The sequence below is a fragment of the Gorilla gorilla genome, chromosome 2, assembly GCF_029281585.2.
Source record: "Gorilla gorilla gorilla isolate KB3781 chromosome 2, NHGRI_mGorGor1-v2.1_pri, whole genome shotgun sequence".
NCBI classification, from domain to species: Eukaryota; Metazoa; Chordata; class Mammalia; order Primates; family Hominidae; genus Gorilla; species Gorilla gorilla.
Genome location: NC_086017.1, coordinates 14,974,121 through 15,001,182, shown reverse-complemented (window position 1 = coordinate 15,001,182; position 27,062 = coordinate 14,974,121). Strand labels below are relative to the sequence as shown.

At 43.5% G+C, this 27,062-nt stretch overlaps 1 protein-coding gene across 3 annotated transcripts in view; it reads right to left on the bottom strand.

Moving 5' to 3' along the window:
• Nucleotides 1-23,252, bottom strand: part of EDEM1 (ER degradation enhancing alpha-mannosidase like protein 1) — a 32,350-nt gene extending 9,098 nt beyond the window's left edge. For 2 of the 3 annotated variants that reach the window (XM_004033528.5, XM_063703567.1), the window contains exons 1-9: nt 22,499-23,114; nt 15,535-15,607; nt 11,148-11,251; nt 8,913-9,084; nt 7,688-7,871; nt 5,595-5,769; nt 3,569-3,689; nt 2,579-2,749; nt 625-698 (exon numbers count right to left, since the gene is read on the bottom strand). In XM_004033528.5, coding sequence (XP_004033576.2) covers nt 625-698; nt 2,579-2,749; nt 3,569-3,689; nt 5,595-5,769; nt 7,688-7,871; nt 8,913-9,084; nt 11,148-11,251; nt 15,535-15,607; nt 22,499-23,007 — 1,583 coding nt within the window. In that variant the 5' untranslated portion in view covers nt 23,008-23,114. The other variant, XM_019023784.4, reaches the window with a different exon arrangement.
• Nucleotides 23,253-27,062: the final 3,810 nt, after the last annotated feature.

Genomic DNA, 27,062 nt, shown 5'->3' with positions numbered 1-27,062 from the left:
TGGCCAGAAGCATAACGTGGCACCAAGAAAATGACTGGCAACAAATTTAAAAGGACTAATTTAAATTTCTAGTCCTAATACTTGTAGAATTGACTTACTATTGAGAATTGACTTATTATTTGAGTATTGACTTATTATTTAAGATAGTACTTTAAAAAAAAACAGCAGGTAAAAAAAAGCATGTCACAAAATTGAAATATAGAGTATGTTTCTTATATATACATATATACACACATCATATATAAAAATATTTAAAAGATTATAAGTACATACATTTCAATACTGACTACAGTTTTCTCTGTATCTGGAGATTACAGTGATAATATTCTACTGCTTTATATTTTCTGTACTCCCTAAACATTTTAGCGTATATGTTATTATATAACTAGGGGAAAGAAGTTAGAATGAACACCCATAATCTGCTAGAACCTCATGGAAAAGAAAGGGCAGTTCTCACTACAATGGAAAGGTTCTACTACACCAAAAGGTAAGCAATTTCCCTGTAAATGTAACATTAATGACCTGGTTCTATAAATTAAAATGCAAACTAGGATATTTCCCCAAAACAATTTGAAATAAATTAAAAGTGGCTGACAGAAAAAGGTAGGAACTTAGAAAACTGACTTGACTTTTGTGTACTTTTCCAGACTCTGCAGAATATCCATTCCTACATGGAGGTAGAAGGGATTCTTGGTTGCCTAGAGAGAACACGAGAGAATGTGATCCAGCATGGGCTTGGAAGACACGCCATCGACAAACATCATGGTGACTGCAGGGCTTCCCCATGGAGACGAGTCGCCAGCCAAAGGAAGAAACAGGGCCCAGGTCATTTATCTTGCAGGGTCACAATGGTTAGACGACTAAGGTACTCCGTCAGTTCACATCAAAGAGTACCTGTGACTTGTTTAACTTTAGCCAGGGGTAAGACCATCTGTTCCAGGGTAGAACAATAGTCTACTTTGGTTGCCATCATGATTAGAAACAAAACAATGCCCACCCTGACAGCACCATATCTGAGAACAAATCCAATTTCTATCTTGCCTCAGAACTCTCCAGAAACTTAAGACACAGGCACAGGAAAGAGGACCTTGCCACCATTCCAGTTATGGCACCATGAGGAAAGGCTGATGGGAACAAGACTTTCCGAAGTGTGAAAGGAGGCCGCCACCCTTTCCTCTCTAATCACCCTGAGAAATCAGTCCTCAGTTGCCTACTCTTCTCACACATACTCTTAGATGGTTTTACTAGAGAAAAACTTCTCTGGGAAGATAAGCCTTTATCCAACAAACAGTTTAAAAGTTGCGGATCTTTAATTCATGCCTAGTGCCAGATTGCAGCAACAAACAACAAGGCTAGCAGTCTCCAGATTAAAAGTGCACACGGTGTGGCTTCGGAGGGTAAAGCCGTAGAGTGCAAGACATCTCTGTCAACGTGAAGGAGAAACGGAAAACATGAAAGAAGCAGTGACAGAAACAAAGAGGAGTAAGCTCACAGGCCACAGGACTAAGCTTAAGAGGAGAAATCAGCCAGTAACCGGCACGCCATCCTCCGTGTACAGCCTTTCTACTGGGCTCAGAAAGGCCAAACAGGTGGCTATTATCTTTTCCCTTTTTTGAGAGGTTACCTAAAACTCATGAAGTCCCTTTTTAGGCATGAGGACTACTACCAGTTTCACAGGATTTCTTTCCCCTTTTTTCATGTGAAGCAAATGGCAAGGATTTGGTATAAAAAAATTGTTGAATAAATAAATTCAAATCTTAGTGTTAGCTCCACTACCAGAGTTTCTAAAACTCAGGCTCTGCTTGCTAGGGCTGGCCCACGGTGGGCATCTGTTACAGGCCTACTGAATTTCACCAAGGCCAGTTTCTTGGTGAGTTAACCACTCGTGCTGCTGTGCATGTGGATGGAGGAGGACTCTCAGTGTGTATATATGTATGGCATGCACAGAAGTATAAATACCTGGCTTCAACCATCAGGAAGAAGACATTTCACAGTTAAAGTCACATTCCCTCTGCCACTGAAGTAATTTCACAAAGGATGAACACTATTACATATATATGTGTGTGTGTGTATATATATATATACACACACACACACACACACACATTAAACAAAAACAGGCATCCAGATGAATCCCAGATGATTTCCTTTACAACCAAGAAAATGAATTTTCTTTTTGTCTGAATAGTTGTTACACAGACCGGGGCTCCATGGTACACTGATGCAGAACTGCATCCTAAAATCCGGTCTTCTGGTCAAATACATTTGGAAAACACCTTAGTACCAAATCTTCCCCATGAATACTTAAAGATGTGAGATATAAGTCCTACGGTAAAAATATGATTCAGCTTTGTAGAATGTTAGGTTAAAAACATATCTGACTGCAGATGCCTTCTCTGTCCTGTGAAGTTACGAATGACACTGAACACTAAACAAGACTACGGATGGGGGGTAACTCAATCAGAGTCACTATGAAACAACATAACCCTAAATCACTCAGCAAATGTTCATTAAGAATGAACTGCTGGGGTCAGGGGAGGCAGTGAAAGGAAAAAAAAAAAAAACACAACTCTAGTACCTGGTAGAGGAGATATGTGGATTCCACTAACTCTGGTCTCAGTGGGTAGAAGAGAACGTCAGGGGCCTGCAGCTGCCAGTTATATCTCTCAGGGAGGGCACCATATCGTTTCCATATGGCATAGTAGAAAGCATGAAGGCAGATGGCATCTTCCACATCTCCTATCAGCACCTAAGGAGAGGACACAGGTCATCAGGCTGAGATACCATTCCTGGAGTGACAAGACATGGCACAAAGGGCCTGCCTGGGCTCTCCTCTGCCCCCAAGTTCTTACTTGACCTACACATACAGTTAAAGACAAAACCAACCCAAAAGTGACAACCCAGACAAATAAATGCCCTCCCTATCTGGCCACTAATGCCAAATTGATGTGAACTGCACACAGAAAAAGAGATTATGTGTACTAATGAACAAGGAATAAACAACTGAGCAATGGATTATCTGAAAATCACACACAGCCCAGCACAGTGCCTCATGCCAGTAATCCCAGCACTCTGGGAGGCTGAGGCGGGCAGATCACCTAAGGCCTGGAGTTCGAGACCAGCCTGCACAGCACAGTGAAACCCCGTCTGTACTAAAAGTACAAAAAATTAGCCGGGTGTGCTGGCAGGCGCCTGTAATCCCAGCTACCCTGGAGGCTGAGGCAGGAGAATCTCTTGAACCCAGGAGGCGGAGGTTGCAGTGAGCCAAGATTGCGCCACTGCACTCCAGCCTGGGCAACAGAGGAAGACTTCATCTCAAAACAAAAACAAACAAAAACAAAAATCACACACAGTCACTTCTCAAGCATGGTTTTGCACTTGTGTGGAATGGCTCTGTTCAATATTCTGGAGACTAATTTCACAAACAGAGAGATGAAGACATATAGTGTCAGTGACCTCCCAAATCCAAAGGAGACAGAGAATGTTCAGGGTATTAAAAAAGAAAGAAAAGGAGGGAGAAGCCCTTTCTGGTGATTGGTTATTCTTAGGAAATCTGATGGCAAAATACCTGCAGTCCAGGGAAAAAGGCCTGCAGAGAGTCAATCCAGGTGTTCATCAGCTGCCCACTGAACATGTTCACGTTGACATAGAGTGGAGGGTCTCCTTCTCCTTCATTGCAGGCTTCCCGCCTGCAAACCCAAGCAGCACATTCAATGGTGAAAAGAAAGCTCACTGACAGATCTCCACCTCTCCAGCAGCCGCTGGTAGTTTCATTTAAATGGAATTAACATTAATTTTTTCTCCTAACTCATTCCTTAAACCTTTGGAGACAGACTGCCTTTAATTATCTACATTAGACTCTAGCAGAAGATAATATTTACCACAGGATCAAAGTTCCTGATGCAGCCATTGTAATATGTCAGGATTTCACAGTATTCTGCAGAAAGCACTTTGAGCTTTGGGTTTAAGAGCCCTGCCACATAAGAGAATTCAGTATATAGTATGGGCCTATGCTGGATTTCACCTGAGCAGAAAAGCTTGGTTCTTTTGGTACAAAGAGTCTCTTCTCTAGTAATGTCCTACAGCATGGGCCTGGAGAAATGCATCAGAGCAAGACCCTTGGGGATTACTGCTCAATTTAGTTTGTGGCTTTGAAAAGCAAAAATAAATAAATCCCACTCAAAAGGCCCCTTACTTAAACATAGCACATACAAGTGGTTCCTACAACAGCAATGTAGAAATGGACCCAAGAAAATCCAAGCAGGAAGCTCAGTAGCTATAACTTGCACTGAAACTGGACACTTAACATAGAAATACATACAAAGAAAGATCTGGGGGCCAGGTGTGGTGGCTCACGCCTGTAATCCCAGCACTTTGGGAGGCTGAGGCGGGTGGATCACGAGGTCAGGAGTTTGAGACCAGCCTGACCAACATGGTGAAACCCCATCTCTACTAAAAATACAAAAATCAGCCAGGCAAGGTGGCGCACGGCTGTGATCCCAGCTACTCAGGAGGCTGAGGCAGGAGAATCACTTGAACGCAGGAGGCAGAGGTTGCAGTGAGCCAAGATCGTACCACTGCACTCTAGCCTGGGTGACAGAGCAAGACTCTGACTCAAAAAAAAAGAAAGATCTGGGAAAGAGAGTGACACTACGTAGAAGCCACTGTAGCTTCAAATGGCTCTCTCTCTCCTGTCATCCTGGAGGCGCAACAGAAAATGGTGAATAATGTTTTAAACAAACTCAGAGAGAAAAAAAAATGTGGTAACTGTCCTTTCTATTACCAAGTATAAAAACCAATCCAAACAATTCTTTGGAAAGTATGAGAACCAAAACATTGTCCTGCATTGCAGATCTATCTGCAAGTAAAGCCACAGTTAAACACTGGGATGTGTCAGCCCCTGTAGTAGCAGCAAGTCTCTAAGATGGCCCCCGAAAACCTCTATTCCTGCGAGTCACACCCTTGCACAGCCCCCTCCCACGCTGAATGTATCATTTTGATCTGGGTGACTAATGGTCTGGCAGAAGTATTGGTATATCATTCCCAGATGAGTCATGAAAGCACTGTGGTTGCCATTTTGGCCTCTTTCTGTGTCTCTCAGATCACTCACTCTGGGGGAAGCCAGTGGCCATGAGCTACCTACACAGAGGCCCCTTGGCAAAGAACTGAGCCCTCCAGCCAACAGCCAAAGAGGAACTGAAGACTGCCAGCAACCAAAGTGAGCCTGGAAGGGGATCTCCCAGCACCACTGGGCCTTGGCATGGCTGTGGCCCTGGCCACCAGCTTGACAACAACCTCAGGAGAGATCCTGAGCCAGAATGACTGGCTCAGCTGCTCCTGGATTACTGTCCCTAAGAAACTTCATGAGATAATGCTTGTTGTTTTAAGCCACTAGGTTCTGGGGTACTATGCTATGCAGCGACAGAAAGATAACACAGCTCTTTGCCCCCAGATGACTGACAAACTAGGAGAGGGGGTAAGCTGAGGGCAGAGATAAACAGACCCTGTGATTGTGGGTTAAAAAAAATACAAGCGCTTCAGAATGCATTCTATTTGCTTTACAAGGCAACGGAGGAGATGTTAGGGAGACATACCCTCTTCTTAAGTAGTTCTGAATACTCTGATATGCAGCATTAAACATTTCTAGGTCTTCTTTTTCTCCAAAGAGAATGTAAGATTTCAAGAGGTATTCATAGAAGGAGTCCAGCCCGGCACCCAGGCCACTCTGCTTTCCAACCCAATGGCCCGTCTGAATGTTCACGACATTGCCTGCAAAAATAAACAAGGCACTTGAGGTCCCAGCTGTCTCATCGGGGAGGACATGGATGGAGACAGGCCTCCTACTCCAACCACACTGCTCCTCAGCACCTTTATCCTTGGCATACAGGAGAAGGAGTGGTTGCTTGGACCTAACATTTTTATCAGTCTTATCACTAACTTAGCCTAGACATCTTCTAAATATATAGCATTTACTGACACAAACATGGAGATAAACATTTAATGCAAAATAAAAATAGGTTTCTCATTTTGCTTTTCCAGATTGACGATGCATTTCAAAACCCAAGAGTTTTTCACAGACTTTAACCCAGTACTGCCATTCCTGGGAATTTATCCAAAAAAAAGATGATTTTAAAAAGAAAAAGTGGCCAGGCATGATGGCTCACACTTACAATCCCAGCACTTTGGGAAGCCGAGGCAGGTGGATCGCTTGAGCTCAGGAGTTCGAGACCAGCCTGGGCAACATGGTGAAACTCTGTCTCTTACCAAAAATACAAAAAATTTGCTGGGTGCGATGGCAGGTGCCTGTAGTGCCAGCTACTCAGGAGGCTGAGATGGGGGGTTCACTTGATCCCAGGCATCACTTGAGCCTGGGAGGAAGAGGTTGCAGTGAGCAGAGACTGTGCCACTGCCGTCCAGCCTGGGTGACGGAGGGAGACCCTGTCTCAAAAGACAAAAAAAAAAAGAAAAGGGAAAAGATAATTTTTTTTAATAATAAAAACAACAACAAAAGTGGTCATTATGAATGCAAGGCAACAACTTGGAAACAAATGATCTGCCAACTGTCAGGCAGAATCAAAATATATGTTTATATTATAATGAAAAATATATAAAAGTTACACAGGCCAGGCTGAAAGGGTCTATGGAAACCTAAAAAGTTGACAATCGAGAGTGACACTGGTCAACTATTTGGTGATAGGCTGACAATTTGAGTGACTTCTTTATTTCTATTGCTGTTGTTAAATACAACAAATGTATACATAAATTTCAGAACTTAAGACAGTTACATGAGTTAAAATAACACCTAGGCTGGGCACAGTGGCTTACACCTGTAATTCCAGTACTTTGTGAGGCCAAGGTGGGAGAATTGCTTGTGCTCAGGAGTTTGAGACTAGTCAGGCAACATAGTGAGACCCTATCTCTACATAAAATAAACAAAATTAGCTGGACATGGTGGCACACGCCGGTCGTCTCAGCTACTTGGGAGGCTGAGGCGGGAGGATCACTGAACCCGGCAAGTGGAGGCCACAGTGAGCCAAGATCGCACCACTGAACTGCAGCCTGGGTGACACAGTGAGACCCTAACTCAAAATAAATAAACAAATAAAATAACACCTTGAGTTAGCAAAATACTGATAATTAGTGAAGATAAATCATGAGTATATAGGGGTCATTATTCATCATACTTTCTCTCTACTATATTCTGAAATTTTCCATAATAATTTTTAAGTAACATCTTCACCAAACATTCTAAAGGGAAAAACCCCCACCTCATACAGGTTTAATCTGGACTTTCAATCTACTACCACAGGCCCAGATTTTTTAAAAGGAAAAAGCTGCTCCATCAGTAACTCTAAATTCCTATATTTAGAACCTTACATTGAAGCAATAAAATCTGCCTCAGAGGCAGTTCTTTTTACGGCATTTCCATTAACAATAATTTTCAAGTGGAATATGCCAGGGGATCCAAATCAGAAGGGAGCCCTCAAACACAAAAGCTTAATGCTTTTCCATCAGACCATGCAGCCTCTCTGCAAAGGGTCACATAAAGAAATTAGATACAGATGACACAATTCCTGCTGAGTTGTCAATTGAGTTGAAGAGTAAAAAGGGGGCAGAGCCCAGAGAAGATGAAAGGAAAAGGGGACCAAGCAGTGTGCAGTCCCAATGGCGAGGAAAGGTGCCACACCTAGTAATCCTGTATCATTGCTCCGGAGGTTCCAAAGGGCTTTCACTGCTCGTCTGGCCACCCACTCAAATGTGGAGTCCCCCAGGAGTCGACTCAGAATCCCGAATTCCACCAGGAGGGAACCGGCTCCCGCTGTGCATGTCTCATTATTGGTGTCAGGAGGAACTCCTGTCTTTAGATTCACCTGGGGATGGGAACAGACAAAGACTGTGACAAAACTCAAGGAATCCACAGAGCTGAAAAGCCGGGTCTCAGAGACTACACTCAGCTAATAAACCAAGCTTACCACGGTGAGAGTCAGCCCTCTGCCTTCCAAGATACACCTGAGGTGAATACGGGAATTAAACTTAAAAGACACAAACAAGACAATAAGAACAGCAGAGCCTTGCTTTATTAATAAGAGCAAGTCTTCAGGGAATGGCTATAACACTTCACTAAACCTTCTCTTTCCAGCAGGTTTTCTTCGTGGTAACACAGGCACCAGGCTTTAGGGTTAGAGACAAAGGCAAACTATAGAATTTCTTCTAAATTTTAAATGAACCACTATGAACTCACTCCTGCTCAGCACCTAAACAAACCTCAAACTGGGTGAGAAAGGAGGCACTACCAGAATATGACAGCCAGTTTCATCATGAAGGCTCTGTGCTCTGGCAGTTCTCAGTCAGTTACCTAAAAGGCTGACTCAATTTCCAGAGGAGTTCTGGGCTTGGCAAATCAGATGTCACAAATATATAATCTAATTCCAGATCCTGGCATTTAAATCAGCAGCTAACTTGCTGGTCTGTGCAGCCTTTATTTGAAAGATCCACGTGAAGCATTGAAAAGAACACTCACTGAGCTCCTGCAATACCCATGTGAAGATCTCTGGGAAAATAGACCCAAGTCAGAGATGAAGACAAACTCCCCACACTGCTTTGTAGCAGAGAATATAAATCACACATGTAAATGGACTTAAGAATACTGAACTTCACAGAACATCAACTCTTTAAGGGGAAGGAATAAGTCAGATATATCACTGTTTGCCTTTCATACAGTGGATGTTCAGTAAATGCTGAATGAATTTTAAAATATTTACATCATATTTAAGGCCAAATTCTTCTAAGGACACTGCTTTTCTCATCTACCTCCATCCCATTCCTTCTCCCAAATAAATTAGTAAGCAAAGAATTTTAATTCAGGAAGATAGTGAATTGTCAAACACAAAGGGTCAAACCAGTCTACCCACCCGAGGATATGGAATCCCTGTCTTGGTGTTTTCAAAAGCAGGGAGGAGCCGCACCGCCAGGTCATGGGCCATGTATAACAACTCATTATCATAGTCCTTAATTGTCATGTCACCAAAGGGCTGCTTGGAGTCAGTTATTATTCTGTGAGCAGAAAGGAGGCTTCCCAGGACCCTAATGACAGGAAGAACAAAAAGATAATACAATCATGTTGCTTGTAAATGCACATAATCCATTTCAGAAAGATAGAAGTATGTTCATATCCACATAGACTCAGAACTGCCTGACGTCAGAGAGACCTGACTTAATGGCCTCTTGAATTCCTTTCTAGCTCTAATAATACACGATTGATTTTTGTTAACCATATTACTAAAAGAGAGAAAGGGAATCATTTATTCGAGACTACCAAAAACAATGCTATTTAAAATATTAACAATTTTGGTAATCTAAATCTTAGGGAATTAAGAAAAGGGAGTTAGCTGGGTGCGGTGGCTCAGGCCTGTAGTCCCAGCACTCTGCCAAGAGAGATGCATCTCTTGAGGCCAGGAGTTCAAGACTAGCCTGGGCAACAAATAGCCTGTCTCTATTAAAAATTAAAAAAAATTAGCCGGATGTAGTGGCACACACCAGTAGTCCTAGCTACTTGGGAGGCTGAGGCAGGACGATCTCTTGAACCTAGAAATTGAAGGCTGCTACAATCATGCCACTACACTTTAGCCTGGGTAACAGAGCAGGACCCTGTCTCTTAAAAAAAAAAACAAAAAGGGTGTACTAATTGTTCTCAGAATAAATATTACCTATTAGTATTATTAAATTACTCTTGATTTATTTCACTTTGGGAAAACACTCACAAAAAAACAGAAGCTGGGCATGGTGACATTTGCCTGTAGCCCCAGCTATTTGGGAGGCTGAGGTGGGAGGATCGCTTGAGCCCAGGAGTTCAAGGCTGCAGTGAGCCGTGATAGCACTACTGCACTTCAGCCTGGGCAACAGAGCAAGACCCTGCTCTAAAATGAAAAAAAAAAAATTGAATTTAATTCAAACTAAAAAAAAAAAAAACAGAGAAAGGTAAGACAACAAATACTAAGTAATTTTTGTTGTTTTGGCTGCCAAGCAACTTCCCTAACACCGTAACATCTGGTAAAGAGGCAAGGCGAAGAGGAGGAGGAAAAAATGACCTACAAAGAGGCAGCAGGCTACCAGCTTACACCTAAGTCCTTGTAGACCCATAAAGTCCCATTCTAAAGATCTGAAGTAGACTGTGACATATGTCAGAACAAAGGTTTTCACCAATTTAATTTTAAATAAGTATTACATCTGTGAACTGGAATGTTATGCAGTTGATACAATTTTCAAAAGATGTAAACAGGAAAATAACCACAATGTATCAAAGAAAGCAATATACAATATACTAGGTATACAGCATGATCCCAATCCACTAAACAAATAGAGAAAAAGAGAGAGACAGAGAGAGAAATAGAAGTGAGAGATATACCTAACAAAGAAATATACTAAAATGGTAAGCAGTGATTTTCTGTGGGTGGTAAGATGGGAAACTCTCATTTCCTTCAGAAATATGTAGGGGTTGTCCTAGGACACGGTGAAAGAAGGAAATGAAATCAGACTATAAAGGGAAACCATGAAATTCTGTACTAGACAGACACCTATTTTACACCCCCGTTAAAACATAAATGTACCCAGGCATGGTGGCTCATGCCTGTTATCCCAGCACTTTGGGAGGCCAAGGCAGGCAGATCACTTGAGGTCAGGAGTTCGAGACCAGCCTGGCCAACATGGTGAAATCTCATCTCTACTAAAAATACAAAACTTAGGTGTGGTGGTGAGTGCCTGTAATCCCAGCTACTCAGGAGGCTGAGATATGAGAATGCCTTGAACCTGGGAGGTGGAGATTGCAGTGAGCCAAGATTGCACCACTGCCCTCCAGCCGAGGTGGCAGAGACTCCATTTCAAAAAAAAAAAAAAAAAAAAAAAGAGTTTAATCTATAAAAACAAAACAAAATACAAACGTGTCTTTCCCTTCAGTCCGGAATGTGATTACTTTGAAATAATTGTTCCAGTTTTGGCAGATATGAACATGAAAAATGCACACTGCACCCATAAAGCCCATATGGACTCCCTGCCTGGATCTTGTGGCAAAAAGACCCTCAAAGGTATTTTTTTCTTTAAATACATAAAAAGAAGTCTCCAATTCATTTTATGAATATTCATTATTTTACCTTATCGTGGCCTCAAAGACTTGAACGGTGGAATCTTTGTCAAATGAAACTGTGTTGATCACTAACTTGACTGCTTTCTGGAACTCGGATGAATTTCCCATTATCTTTAAAAAGAGGAACACAGGTCATTACAGCAACTTGAAATGAAACTGAGGCTATATCATCACAGCAGCCCAGTCACGTCACCTAAATGTCTGTATGTGGTTTTGCTACCATAGGAGTAGAAACACAAGAGACAGAAAAGCAGTTATTTCTTAGAATATATTCCCAGCACATGGCAGGCCCATTTCCTCCAACTCAAGAGTCCTGTCTCCAAAGGACAAAACTGTGAAAATAATTCCTTGTAAAATCACTGGCACTCCTCATCTTCCCAACTCCACTCTCCAGCAAACTTCACTATGATCTTATTTAACATGCCAGGCACTGTGGTTTCTAAAACTTCTGGCAGGTATACAAATAAATCAGAAAACTTAAGAAACAAAAATATGTCTTTCTCTCTGATCCTCAAATAAATCAGCAGCTTGGGTGCCTGGCTCCCAGGAGACCAAAACATGTGGAAAACTGAATGAACTTGTTGATTGTTATCCAAATGCCTAAACACTTTGAGAAATAGTGGTAATATCTTTTGGAGCACAGGATAAAACCAGTGACTGATTTAAAAGAAACAAAACATATGAATAATCAGCTCTATGTCCTTTTTAAAAAGTGACCTAGAATTATGATTCCTATTTTGGGTATGTAGATATGATGTCACACTAAGCCACTCTCTCCTATGTGAAGCACAGTTGGGCATCAAACTTTATAGATTAATCTGAATCAAAATTATTTCATTCCACTCTAAATATTATGACAACCCTGAGACTATAATGACATCATAAGGACATACTGTGAAAGAAAAATAAATTTCTGGGACCCCAAAATCACTAAGCCAAAGGGAAAAGTCAAGCTGGGAACTGCATCAGGCAAACCTGCCTCCCATTTTATTCCTAAATAAGATAGCTACAAAGATTCAAAAAAAAAAAAAAAAAAAGCTATATATGTCCCTTACAATTTACCTACAAGGAAATTCCTTGTGGGCCTCAAGATCTTCCCCTCAAAACAATTCTGCTGAATTTCACCCAGGCAATGTAAATTGACAGTTTATCTTCACAGGTACAAACAAAGGACAGAACTCAGTCATCCCTCTGCTCACCTAAGAAAAATGCATATCTGATTGCTTCCTCTGCCCTACTGTTTATGTAAAACTGCAGATTCACTAAGCCAGACAAAGGCATAAGTGACTATTCCTCTACCTTTGTCACAGGTAAACTGTATATTCCGTGAAAGGATAATCAGAGTCAACCAGCTGGACACGGTGGCTCAGGTCTGTAAGCCCATACTTAGGGAGGCCAAGGCGAGCGGATCACTTAAGGCCAAGAGTTCAAAACCAGCCTGGCCAACATGGCAAAACCTTGTCTCTACTAAAAATACAAAAAATTAGCCAGGCGTGGTGGCACATGCCTGTAATCCCAGCTACTCGGGAGGCTGACGCACAAGAACTGCTTGAACCCCTGGGAAGGTGGAGGGTGCAGTGAGCCAAGATCTCACCACTGCACTCCAGCCTGGGCAACACAGCAAGACTCTGTCTCAAAAAAAAAGACAAAAGAAATGTAACCATTTGTCTTTTATCTGCCTGTGACTTGGAAGTGCCCCCTCACCCCACCTCCAGCACTTCAAGTTGTCTCACTTTTCTGGACTGAACCAATGTACATCTTACACATACTGATTGATGTCTCATGTCTCCCTAAAATGTATAAAACCAAGCTGTGCCTAACTACATTTTTTCCACCTCATCGTTATTTTGCTGTAACCTACAGAGTAAGTAGAGACATTTCTAGCTTTCAGTTCTTTCTTTTTAGAAGATGATGCAATAATGCTGCAAGTTGCATCCAATGGTCAGGGGACTGCTATCTTTACAGTGTTTCCCTAGCACATCTGTTAAAGCCTGTTTAAATGTTAGCAAAAGAAAAGGAAAACTTCAACAGAAGTAACACCTGAAAAATAAGCCTGAAGCACTAAAGGCCGGATATTCTACAATGAAAACCACAGAGATGGGTCTGTGTCCTTACAGATGTTTACCAGCAACAATATCTGGTGAAGCTGCAGGTGCTGACAGGAGCTCAAATCAAGTGAGGAAGGTGAAGGAAGTCAACGACTCTTACTTATTGTAGTTTATCATTATGGTCAGATAGCTATAGAACCCTGAGTGACTATGTTCTGAAATCACACACTCATGTTTGAAAATGGCTGAATGGGACAGAGGAGCTAAATGGGTTTGTTTGTTTGACTGTAGGACTTCTCAGAGTCTTTAAAATGCTGATGGGCACTGTGGCTCTCTAATAGTGGGACCAGACATACAGAATTTCTCAAGTTCATTTAGAAACAGAACTCTTCTGTCAGGGAGTAAGTATCTTTGGAATCTGTGTTGGGAAATGCTTCATTAGTCAGAATTCATTTTTTGAACAAACATTTGCACTGCTACCGTGCACCAGACACCATTAAGTGTGGGGGAGAGTATGGTGAACAACAGAATAGCAGGCAAGATGGAGGGATAAAAAAACAAAATGGGGCCAAAAAAAAAAAAAAAAAGGCAGCTACTTGGGAGGCTGAGGCAGGCGAATCACTCGAACCCAGGAATTGAAGGTTGAAGTGAGCCAAGATCACGCCACAGCACTCCAGCCTGGCGGCAGAGCGAGACTCTCTCAAAAAAAAAAAGAAGAGGAAAAAGAAGACGAGGACGACAAAGCTCTCAGGGACAAGGAGTAGGCTTTCACGAGCTATACGTGAGCCTCAGGACGCTTCCTTTAAGCAACACTTGTAGGCTGAGTCAGCCTCTGGTATCATCAACAAATTAGCTCTAAGGTCGAACATACTTGCCTGGGCACATTTTGATCAGTGATGGTAAATGACTGAAACAGAGCAGCAATAACTTCAGAAGGAGATATTGGGAAACTAAGTTGCTTTGTAATTTAAATTATACTAAATCAGTACCCCAGATTTCCTATCAGACCAAGGGCCTAGTCCTATTTCTACTACTTATTTATAAAATGAGGACGTAGAATGATCTCTCAAGCTCTTTCCCAGTTCTGGTAATTCTACTACTAGCAAGACACTAGACAATCATAATGCAAACTTGGCTAGCACATTACCCAATTCTTGTGTGTGTGTGTCTCCAGAGACGGAGTCTCACTCTGTTGCCCAGGCTGGAGTGCAGTGGCGCAATCTCAGCTCACTGCAACCTCTGCCTCCTGGGTTCAAGCATTTCTCCTGCCTCAGCCTCTTGAAGAGCTGGGACTACAGGCGCCCGCCACCATGCCCAGCTAATTTTTGTACTTTTAGTAGAGAAGGGGTTTCACCATGTTGGTCAGGCTGGTCTCAAACTCCTGACCTCAGGTGATCCACCCACCTCAAGCGCCCTAAGTGCTGGGATTACAGGCGTGAGCCACTGTGCCCGGCCCCAATTCTAACTCCTAACAGACAGCTTTAAACTCTTCTATGGCATGTTAAAAGAAACAGGAATAAATAAAAGTACAACATTTGGGCTAGACTGCAATAAGATATTTCTCATGGTAAAGACTTGCTGGACAATGAAGGAAAGCAAAGAGGTTGTAAAATCACCTTTACTAAGAAGATTTTAAAACAACACTATGCTGGAATACAGTCCCCTGGAAACTGCTTTAATGGCAAAAGGTGAAGCAGATGAAGCACACAGACATGGCACCATGTACTGAGTGCCACACTGCCTTCAAGGTGCTTCTGCATATCTGCTCAAAGGTCTCTAGTTCTCCAGAGTCAATGAGCAAAACCACAGGACGAGGTGGTAATGCCAGCACCCACGTTGGCAGCTCAGGCATGGAGTGTCCACAAAACAGGAAGTAGCAAATAAAAGAGAAGGGTTTCTAGGGAGCCCCACATAAGGACTGGCGCTAGGGCTCCAACTTGCTCTTGGGGGAGCCAGTGGCTAGATGACATTTCAGGGTACCTGCCAACCCTTAGATCTTCTCTCTTTCACTCCTGGAATAGCAACGACTGTAATTATCGATATTAATGAGCTTCATTATGGGTTCTTTTAGGGAATAAGACAGAAACTGGTTAAAAAAAATAGGTTCCCTAAAATCAATCGTACATTTCTTCTCCTTTCTTTAATGGAATCACATTTCCCCTCATTTAACCTTCAACACTTTTCTTGTTCTCCCCATTAAGGTCATTAAAATAAATAACGGTTATCAAACCTAATGATACATTTTGACTTATCAGGCTCCCTGGAATTCCCACTGCTGGAGGGAACTAGGGATAATCAACTCTAAAACATCTTAATTCATTTTTTTAAAAAACGGTGAACACTTACTGCAAGTGTATCCAATGCATCAACAAGAGTCAATGAGTAGTTCCCTAGTACATCATTGATGTTCAGATTTGAACTGAAAAAGAAAATTAAAATTAAACAAAAAGACTTTATTTCAAAAGAGAAGACAATAAAAGTAAACACCCATCAGAAACTATAATTGCCAGCAACTCTTATTTATTCAGGAACTAATTATGGGTGAATTAACACAGCAAAGGTCTTTCTACCCCAAAGTAACACTTTCTATGGTGTCCATAAGTAGAATCGAGTCACAGAACTGTGGAGACACACTTGTACCAGAGTGGAAAGAATGCTCACAGGAAGTCAGGAGGCAGTGAGTCATCTCCTCTCTGAGATTCAGGTTTATCACCACAGACAATCTCCTTGGTCCTGTCCAACTTTAAAAAGCTCTGATTTCACAATCATTAGGAACTAAAGGAGAGCCCCTGTCATACGACCCACCTGTAATACTTTAATACAGAAATTAGACACCACAGCCTATATTACACACAAAAAGAAGTAAATACATTAATTGACAGTATCAATATTACTCATCTGCCCTATGGTTGGGGGTATAAATTAACTTATTTACACCATTTCTTCATTAATAACTCATCCAAAGGGTCTTCATTATTTCCGTTAATTTTGAGATATCATTTAACATGAACCTAGGCAGGAATTGAGGCCTTTCTCCCTTCTTGACTGGAGCTACATAAACGTTTCTGCCACACACCTCTCACCCCATAATCTACACCAATTTTCCATTCTGAAACAACCTTAAGAAACCAACTTCAGGATGACGAGGGTGAAGCTCCTCAGGCACTGTGGTATGTCTTTGTAACACTTTAAAAAAAAGTCAACAACAAAAAAACTAATACATCTGGGAGAACAGGGATGAAGAACTAGTAAAATAAAGGACAGTTTGAGAAATTCTGGGGACTTCATTTATTTATTTGTCCCATTCCCAAAAATCCAGAAAATAAGTGCAGAAGCTTGGAAAAAATGATAGTAAGAGAAGACATAAGACAACCGTTTAAAGATTTTATTAGCAACCAAAGCAAAAAAGCTCCAGTTTTATTTCCAGCAAGATTCATTGATATCTGCAGTCTTCCATCATATCCCAAAGCACTTCATCTGCTCCTTGGATCACCCTAATGGGTCCTTATCTCACTTTCCAGTCAGAGAAGCTTCTGGTGCACAGCACCTCTCGTGTTGTGATGGCTTGCTGTGGTCTCTGAAAGGCCTGTGCCTCAGCTGGGGGAAATGGGGCTTATGTGAAAGAGGCATAACAGCTCCAATGTCTCATTTTATTTGAACCCTCCAGTTGCCTTGTTTTATGCTGTTACACCATCTAATCTAAAGCAAAGAATTTATAGTAAAATTTTAGGCTGGGCGCGGTGGCTCACGCCTGTAATCCCAGCACTTTGGGAGGCAGAGGTGGGTGGATCATCCAAGGTCAGGAGTTCAAGACCAGCCTGGCCAACATGGCAAGACCCTGTCTCTACCAAAAATACAAAAATTAGCTGGGCGTGGTGGCAGGCGCCTGTAATCCCAGCTACTAGGGAGGCTGAGGCAGAAGAATTACTTGAACTCAGGAGGCGGAGGTTGCGGTGAGCCGAGATCATGCCATTGCACTCCAGCCTGGGCAACAAGAGCGAAACTCCGTCTCAAAAAAAAAAAAAAAATTTAGATACTGTTTTTTTGAAACGAGATATATATGGGGGCTATACTCTAGGAACTAGGGCTATCTCATTTCCTATAAGCTGGGAAGTCAGAAAACTGCTTGGCTGGAAAATTGTACCTGTTTTTTCTATTTGTTGATTTTCTGGAAATAAACTTATACAATAGCAAAAGGTCCCCTCAAAGCAAGAGCTATGGATTCAAATATGCCTCTCAAGCACAAGTGACAGCCAAAAAAGGTACAAAAAGTGCAAGGGTTGCAGGAGGGGCTCAAAGGAGACAGGGAGATCCTTACGCCCAATTCTGCCAACTCAAGAATGTTCTGCTCTGTGTAAATATTTCACTCTGTTGCTCTGCCGCTTAGAAACAGAGTGGGCTTCAACAGCCCACCTCATCAGAAAACAGCTCCCTCATCATGTAGCATCCAAGCTAGATGGTAATCAGGAGAACCACATGTAACTCCCCTCTCCTGAGTCATACCCAGATCTGCAGCATGTGTCATTCTATCCACCTGCACAGGCCCATGGAAGGAAGGTACTCACTGTGAGCACTGAACTCCTTTCCATGTTTTATTGTGCTTTGCCTTGTAATCTGTAACTAAAATAGACCCAGTTTTAAAATAGTTTTTACAATGCCCAGTCACTAAAAATTATGGAGCTGCCACAGTAAAAAAAAAAAAAAAAAATTACTTGCAGTAACTGTGGGGTTTCTTCTCTCCACTCTAGTCAGACAAATCCTCTCCAAGATCTGGGGTATTTACTCATTAGAACACTTTTAATTCTTTCTTACCAAATAATTGCTTTCAAAAGGTGGCAAAATAAGGGGGAAGTGGGAGTGAGGATGAAGGAAAAAAAAAAAAACAACACCATAAAACTCTCCTGGCCTAACAGCATGAAATTATTATGACTCCATTTATGCCAGCCCACTATGCAGCTCAGACTCTGGATTTGTTCTTTGTAGATATTCTTGTCAATCTCCAGCCTAACCTGATACCTTTAAGTTCATCCAGCAAGAGCTCAATACCTTTCCCTGTAACCAGCTGGCTGAACCGCACGACTAAATGCTCCACTTACTTCACCAGGTACAAATGTTCATGGCATTCACCCCACTGTAAATTTTTAAAGTTCACCTCAAAACAGAAAAGATGGAGAAAACCATGGCCTTTGATAGAAAAATTTTGATTATGTAGCTAACAAAATCAAACATATGTGTTTTTAAATTTAAATTCCCATGTATACTTAACCTGTAACAGCTGTTCAGAAATCTACCTGGTGTGGTGTAGGCACAGAGATAACATAAGAAACAGTCCCTGCGTTCAAGGGATTGATAATCTGGAGAGACAAGACAAAGGGAAATGCAGGTGAATACACAACAGTACTCAATTCTCAAATAAGGTTAAAATGTAGAATCGCAGCTCAAAGGAAAGGAATCAAAAGAAGAATTGAGCAAATAAAGGAAAATCATCTTCAAACAGTTAGATGGCGTCACGGAAACAAGACGAGCCTGACTCTGAAAGAGGGCAGGACTTCCCAAAGAAAGAGGAATGCAGAGGAGGCCATCTTGAGCTAGGAGTACCTAAGCATTTGAGGGACCAATATTTGTTTGGCTTAATTTGAGATTTGCTTTGTTGTTTTAATAGCAATACAGTTGAGAAGAAATTGAGAATGGTCACATGCCCAAAAGCCAGAACTACAGTTAACCATTCACAGGATTACAAAAATACAATATCCACATTTACTCAAAGAAACTTTAAATTTGGATCCTCCAACCCAAATTGAGGATGTGAGAACTGACTTTGCATAGTTATCTGTAGACAGATCTGCTCTTTTTAGAGTGTTCAGGTTTTATTCACTTCATGTTAACTCCTTACCTGATACCTCCCCAAGAACAAGACACATGTACTTGAGGCAAGATAAGTTTGGAGCATATATGACTACAGAGAAACGGTAAGAGTGTTTAGCACCGAAATTTTCTATGTGTACTTTTTATATAATACTCTAATGGCAAATTCACTCTTGTTAAGTAAGTCATTAGAATACATTTGATTTTTTAAAATCTGAAAGATTTTTGGCTGGGCTTGGTGGCTCACACCTATAATCTCAGCACTTTGGGAGGCCAAGGCGGGAAGACTGCTTGAGGCCAGGGGTTTGAGACCATCCTGGGCAACAAAGTGAGACCCCACTTCTACAGAAAAATTTAAAAAAAAAAAATTGGCCGAGCATGGTGGGGCACACCTCTAGTCCCAGCTATTCGGGAGGCTGAGGCAGGAGGACTGCTTGAGCCCAGGAATTCAAGGCTGCAGTGAGCAATGATTATGCCACTGCACTCCAGCCTGGGTGACAGAACAAGACCCTGTCAATTAAACAAACAAACAAAAAATATGAAAAATTTTTATTACAGATTATTTAGTTTGGGGATGTGAAGTACCCTCCTGTTTCAAAGCCAGCATGACAATACTCTGGTTTTAAACTTTCCTCAAGGCCTAGTATTCGATAGCATAACAGGAGGACTACAGTCAATAATAATTTAACTGTACATTTTAAAATAACTAAAAGTATAATTGGATTGTTTGTAACACAAAAGAAAAATGCTTGAGGGGTTGGATACCCAATTTTCCATGATGTGATTATTACAAATTGCATGCCTGTGCCAAAATATCTCATGTACCCTATAAATATATACACCTACTGTGTATCCACAAAAATTAAAAATAAATTTTTTTAAAAATATTAAAAAAAAAAAAAGCAAAGCCTGAGAGGAGTTAAAGGAAGGAGAGTACAAAAAAATTAAGTTTTCCACTCTTTGTAAGTGGCAAGTGTGAGGCGTCTATGCAAGGCTTCTTTGGCCTCCTCAAAGACAACAAAGGTTTACCAACCAATGGGCCTACCCAGCTCAGGGCACAACCCTTCCCTAATGCCTTCCCCACCTCCTCAATACTTCTAACACCCTCTTTCCAATAACACATCTGTCTCAAAGCAACCTGACCTTAACTTACGCATAACCAAACCAATGCATAACCAAACCAAAACACTCATCGGCAGGCTTCATCCTGAAATAAAGGCCAACAGCACACATGATACCACGAAGACCAGCAAGTTAAATCAACTACCACCTCACTTTGCCGGGAAGGGATTCTTAAGGTTCTCCAGAAGCGCTTTTAAGGTTCATTAAGAAAAACATTAAAATGTCATCAACTCACTCTCCAAACCATCATATTCTCAAATGAAAGTGTTATCACAATTCCCCGTCAAACTGTTTTCAACTTCAGTCCACCTGATAAAAGGTAATCTGAGAAACAGTCTGTGAGCAGGAATAAAAGCACTTATTGGAAGCGCTCTCTCCCTTCTTGTAATACCAAGAGCACTAGTGGAAAAGCACAAATTAAGATCCAAAATATGTACACATACTATGATTGCAACTATGTAAAACATGCATAGACATATGGGCAGGAACTAGTGGCAAAGATAAATTTAAAATAGCTGGTGGGATTTTATGATATTTTTCAAACTTTAATGATGTTGATTTAAAAAGAAAAAACATCAAAGCATGATGTAGGCTGACAACAAAAAAAAGACCACAATTAAATGAAGTTTATTCCCCCCCCCCAAAAAAAACTAAGAAAGAAAATACATTTATAGGTATAAAGTCCCCTCTAGTTAAGTGAGCCAAATCATTCATTCATTTCTTAAAATCTGGAAAGACCATGGCCGGGAGCGGTGGCTCACGCCTGTAATCCCCGCACTTTGGGAGGCCCAGGCAGGTGGATCACGAGGTCAGGAGATGAGACCATCCTGGCTAATACGGTGAAACCCCGTCTCTACTTAAAATACAAAAAATTAGCCAGGCGTGGTGGCACGAGCCTGTAGTCCCAGCTACTCGGGAGGCTGAGGTAGGAGAATCACTTTAACCCCGGAGGCGGAGATTGCAGTGAGCGGAGATCGCGCCACTGCACTCCAGCCTGGGCGACAAAGCGAGACTCCGTCTCAAAAAACAAACAAAAAATCTGGAAAGGCCAAATACTTTTTTTTCAAAATTTAAAATTTTTTCTCAAAAAAATTGAGATAGAAAATACACTTATACATATAAACGCTATGGTTAAGCAAGAAAAACTCATCGGTTTCCTAGAATTTTGAAAAGGCTCAGTCCTTTGAATTTAGCTTGGGATGTCCCCTTGCTTCGGTAGAAATCATGCTCTCAAACTGCAATTTAAAACATAAATGTGTAAATAACCACACCATTTTAAAAACCCAAGTCCGTTTAGTCTATAGGCTTCCTTATCAGAACCTAAGGACTGGACTCCACTGCTTTCCTCCAGGTGAAGGAAAATGCTTGCCCCAGACGGTGCCAAGACACTGAGCAAACCAACTCCTCCACTCCCATCCAGGGGAGGGGAGTCACCTATTTGGACTAACAGGGTCTATGGCAATGCACATTCCTTCCCTACAGGTAAGAGGTCCTTAGCTGGGTGTACTGCCCTCTTGGACTTTGATGTCAACAGTGGTGACCCTTGGAGCTCAGCCTTTGCAAACAAGGCTGGTGAACAGGGAGGACTGGCTGACCTTCCCCGACAACCACGCCACCAGAGGCGGGGGATTTATAGGACAGACCGTACAGGGCGATGACGCTGACAGTCAATTTGGCATCCTATGAATTTCACCTCAAGTATCTGGACCCCAAAAGTGGGCCACATAGCTTCCCTCCCCACCACCTAACTATCCTCAGCCTAAGAGGCAGCCCCTGTGAAGGAGAGGCTGTAACCCCGTTCTGCCTCAAACTCAATGGACCGCTTTGGAGAAGTCAACTCTAGGCTTTTTACACAGAAAAGACGTGGGTGTGGCAATCTGATAGAGGCGGGGGTGCGAGGTAAAGGCTTGTTCTGAGGCTGCGTTTACACGGGGAGCATGGAGATTTCATTTAGAGTTTATGCTCATCCGGAGGAGGGGCTCGGATGGAAGTGGAAAGCCCTCCAAGCCAGCCCTTGGCACTGCCACTGTCCCTTCTCGTCCTGGACCTCAGTTTCCTCATGTGTAAGACACTGAGCTGGACAGCAGTTCTGAAGTTGGGAGATTCCGGGAGAATCAGGAGAGGAAGGCCACCGGCCCACCCCGCACCCTCAAGCTCGGGGGTCTTCACAGGGACTCAGACGGGACACGGCGCGGGAGCGCTGCCCGGGACCCTAACGGCCCTGGCGCCCTCGGGGGCCCCGGAGGACAGAGGGCTGCACCCCGGCGCGCAGAGCGGAAGGAAGCGCGTGGGCGCGCGGCCTCGGGCGGCGGGGGCTACTCACGGGTCCCCGCGGTCGGGCCCACGGCCGCGGCAGTGGATGGGGTTGAGCTCGTCCTGGGGGAAGGCGTGAGCCATGTAGTTGTCGTAGCCAAAGACGAACATGCCCCGTGCCAGGTCGCGCATCTGGGCACGCAGCTGCGGAGGGAAGGCGCCGCTGTAGCGCTTCTCGTACTCGTCCGGGCCGCGGCCCCGGCCGCCCAGCACGTAGCCCCAGTGGGCTGGGCCGCACACCCCCGGCCCAGGACGCCGCGGAGGCTTGCGCGGGCTCTGCGCTGCCCCGGTCCCCGGCGGCTGCAGCCACGACGGCCCGGATAGCCCCCCAGGCCGGCCCACGGGCCCCGAGGTGGGCGACGCGGGGCCGTCGGGGCTCCTCAGACGCTGGAAGCCGAAGCTGAGCGGAAAGCGCTGGTAGAAGCCCATGCTGGGCCCCAGCCCGAAGACGAGCCACAATACTCCATGGAGGCCAAGCCGGAGGAGCACCAGCCCCAGGACGAGCGCTCGCCATTGCATGGTCGCGCGGGCGCCGCGGGCATTATTTTAAAGCGCGGGGGCCTCCCCGCCGACCACCGCACCCCGCGCTCGCCCCGTAGCCCGGCTCACTTCCCCTTTAAGGAACTCCCCCGTGACGCACCAGGAACTAGCCCATCGTCCCCAACCCCTAGGCTCTCCAGCGGGCCAGCCAGGCCCCACGGTCGCCCGCCCAGTGGCCCGGGATTGGCCCGGCCTGGGCCCGGCCTCGCGGGGCGCGGCCCAGGACTCCCTCCCACGCAGTAGGGCGCCAGGACGTCCGCGAAGCCCCGAGGCCCCGCCCCTCACCCGGGCCCCGCCCCAACTCCCAAGCCCCGCCCCCCTGGGCGGTCCGTAGCCCGATGGGCTGGCGTGGCGAGCAGGAGCCGCGCCGGCCCGCGAGGGAACTTCCAGCCAATGGGAGAGCGGCACGGCAGCGCCCGCCGGACGCTGGACACAGACGTGACCCCAGACCGCCTAGCCTTGGGTAGATCGGGTCTCTGGGCAGCGCGTGTGTCCGGCAGAGCTAGGACCGGAAAAAGCCACTCTAGGTCTAGGTTAGGAGTGATGACAGTTAAAAGATATATAAGGAAAAGAAGGAAAGGATCGTTTCTGTACAAAAGGAGCTATTTTTGCATATCGAGCGCATAAGTTTTATAACTTAGGTGTCTGTTTATGGAGAGGGTGGGATACTACCTTTTAGCTCAAGGAGTGCACAAAACGGTATCATGAATTCTGCTCTTTTGATTTAAACACCCAACTTTGAAGAATCGCTCATGGTGCTTGTAAACACATATCCCCAGATCCCTCCCTAGACCTATCGAACAACTCCAACGGTCTCGGGAATGTGCGTGTAAGTACTCTTGGACAGTTCTTAGAAACTGGAAGTTTCAGGAAATACTAAGTTATGTTATATTGCTTTTGTCTCGGAAATAGGATTTTTTTAAAGGGCGGGGGCGGGTTGGGGGTGGGAATGAAGGCTCCCACCACCACCACATTATTTACCAGATATATCTAAACATGTCTTCTCCTGTCCCTCCCATCCTACCATCTCTCCTGTGCACCCGCAATTAGTGACCTAACCTTTGAGGTGTGGGGTAGATTCCCAGTTAAATCACTTTACCCCTCTGTATCTACTTCCTATAATAATTAAGAAGGTTGCAAATGTTAGCTCTAAAGGGCTATGGCTTTCACATAAAGATTCAATGGTTTAGGCGCTTATTTATTTTGCTTGCTGCATTTGGAGTTGGCTGTAAGGTTTGCTCTCCCTAAGTTTAGACCCTATGCCTGTTTCATCAGGGTTTCTGAAAAGCTTGGGAAGCAAGACCTGACTAGACCCCCAAATCTGATATTGGCTGAATGGCCGACCAAGGGAGTGCATAAGAAGGTAAGTTGTCATGTGGCACTCTCATCACATTTTCAGGGTAGAGAACTTTTTGAAATACAGAGGAGGTGTAAGGGGAACTAAGATAACACTTGATTACAGCTCATGGTAGCTGGCACATAGGAAGGTCCTTACTGTTGGCTGAGCCTTGTTCTTTCCCAACATTGAGACATCGAGAGCAGCCCAAGCAGCAAAAAGATTACGAAGACAGCTTGAGCCAGGGTCTTTAGACTACACAGCTTCTGCTTTTTCCCCTCTGTGAAGGATGCCTAGGGACTGTGCTGGCGGCCCAGCTCCAGCCCTTGATCCTGAACTTCTGCCTTCCTGGAACTTGCAAACTGAATGTGAATATTCAGTTTCATGTTGTATGTTTCCTTCCGGGGCTACTTTATTGCAAATTTTAACTTAAATTTGACCTGGTTAACTGCAGGCCACATTGAGGACAGCTCCTGTCTTGATGTTAGAGAAAAACTCTTATAAAAATAAATCTTTTAATAACCAGAGAAAACCATCCAACTCCTGAAAAATGCTTTTCATAGTAAAACTGATGGTTTTCAAAACACTTTGACGTGTGCTTATTTAATCTTCATAGAAAACTGTAAAGCTTATTCCACAAGCCATAATGGAAGAAATCAGCTTGGGGGCTCAATTCTCAGAGCCTGTTGGCTCTAGGCAGAAAGGGAGTTACTACACTTTAGGGCAATTTGCACTTCAAATAGCTGGCCCTTGAGCAGACAGGTCCCTCTGCTCTTTCCAAGCCACCCAAAAGCAATAGTTTTGACATTAGTGCCCTGCAAGGCATAGCCTAGGCATTAGGGTCTAGGTTCAGAAAGTGTTTCCTTCTGGAATGAAACTGAAATGAGAGAAATGGGTTATTTTGTGCTAGTCCTTTCGATTAGGACTCTCCTTAAGGTAAATGTAACTGATAAGATTGGGACAACACCCATACCCAATCAGAAAACTCCAGTCTTGAAAATCAACTCTTTAAGATAAACAGTTTGATTTGTGACAGGTTTTCCGGTAATCTCACAAGCGCATCAGGGACTGATAAAAAAGGAAAGGAGGCACTTTTTCAATGTAAAAATGGCTTTACTCTGGGGAATGCAAAGAGATGACAACTAAGAACTCACATTCAGAAGTCAGGTGTTCAAATCGTAGCTCTGCCCTAAGAGTGACCTTGGGAAGTTACTTTTCTGGACTTGTTTCCTCATCCATAAAATGGGTGAGTGATGAGGACAATGTTTATCACAGTTGTGATTACATCATATATATATATATATATATAAAATACTTAACAACCGTGCTACATAGTGAGACCTATTAATACTTTTCAACTCTGAAACTTTTAAAACTAGCACCCAGCTGGGCGTGGTGGCTTACACCTGTAATCCCAGAACTTTGGGAGGCCAAGGCAGGCAGATCACTTAAGGTCAGGAGTTCAAGACCAACCTGGCCAAAATGATGAAACCCCATCTCTACTAAAAATACAACAATTACCCGGGCGTGGTGGTGGGCGCCTGTAATCCCAGATGCTCAGGAGGCTGAGGCACGAGAATCACTTGAATCCAGGAGGCAGAGGTTGCAGTGAGCTGATAGCGCCACCACACTCCATTCTGGGCAACAGAGTGAGACTGCGTCTCAAAAAAAAAAAAAAAGTATTTCAAAAGCAGAGGTTTTGCAAAGCTGAAGGCCTAAAAAAAAAAGTATATAATTACAGTTCAAACTTATTTGATGGGCAGAAATCCAAGTTTGTCAACATGCTCTGTTAGCAAGATACAGGATACTCGAGAGGCTGAGGCAGGAAGATCCCGAGCCAGTAGTTTGAAGCTGCGTTTCCTATGATCATGGCTGTAAATAGCCAATGCAATTACCTGGGTAACAGTGAGACTTCATCTCTTTTTTAAAAAGGCATAGGGGACTGGGACTGGTAAAAACAAAAACCAGTACTTCCCGTGTGAAGGGTCATTTGGCAATTCCTAGTGTCAGAAAAAAATTACAACAAATTTACTTACAGATCTAACTGGCGTTTATTCATAACTTATGAATGGGGCAGCCTCCATTCTACAAAACAGAATGAAAGCTCCCAATGAGAAACAGCAGAATAGTGGGTTTTGTAAGATGAGAGAAAGGAAACAAAACAATGAAAAATAACTGATTGGTTAACATTGGGTTACTTTTTTTTTAAGGGTTAAAGAAGAAGGGACTTCCTTATTATTCTGATTCAGACAGACTGGGATTTTCTGTTTTCAGGAAAAACTGGTCTGTAAAGTTTCCATGTAACTGTGTGGCATTTAATATATGTAACTACTTTGGTCTGCTAGGACCTAGTGCAGAAACTCAGTCCACAAAAAATGACCCCCCATACTTTTGGTTTAACATTAGCACAAGTTGCCAGGCATGGTGGCTCACGCCGGTAATCCCAGCACTTTGGGAGGCCGAGGCGGGTGGATCACTTGAGGTCAGAGTTCAAGACTAGCCTGGCCAACATGGTGAAACCCCATCTGTACTAAAAATACAAAAATCAGCTTGGCATAGTGGCACATGCCTGTAGTCCCAGCTACTTGGGAGGCTGAGGTAGGAGAATTGCTTGAACCCAGGAGGCGGAGGTTGCAGTGAGCCGAGATTGCGCCACTGAACTCCAGCCTGATGACAGAGCAAGACTATCTCAAAAAGG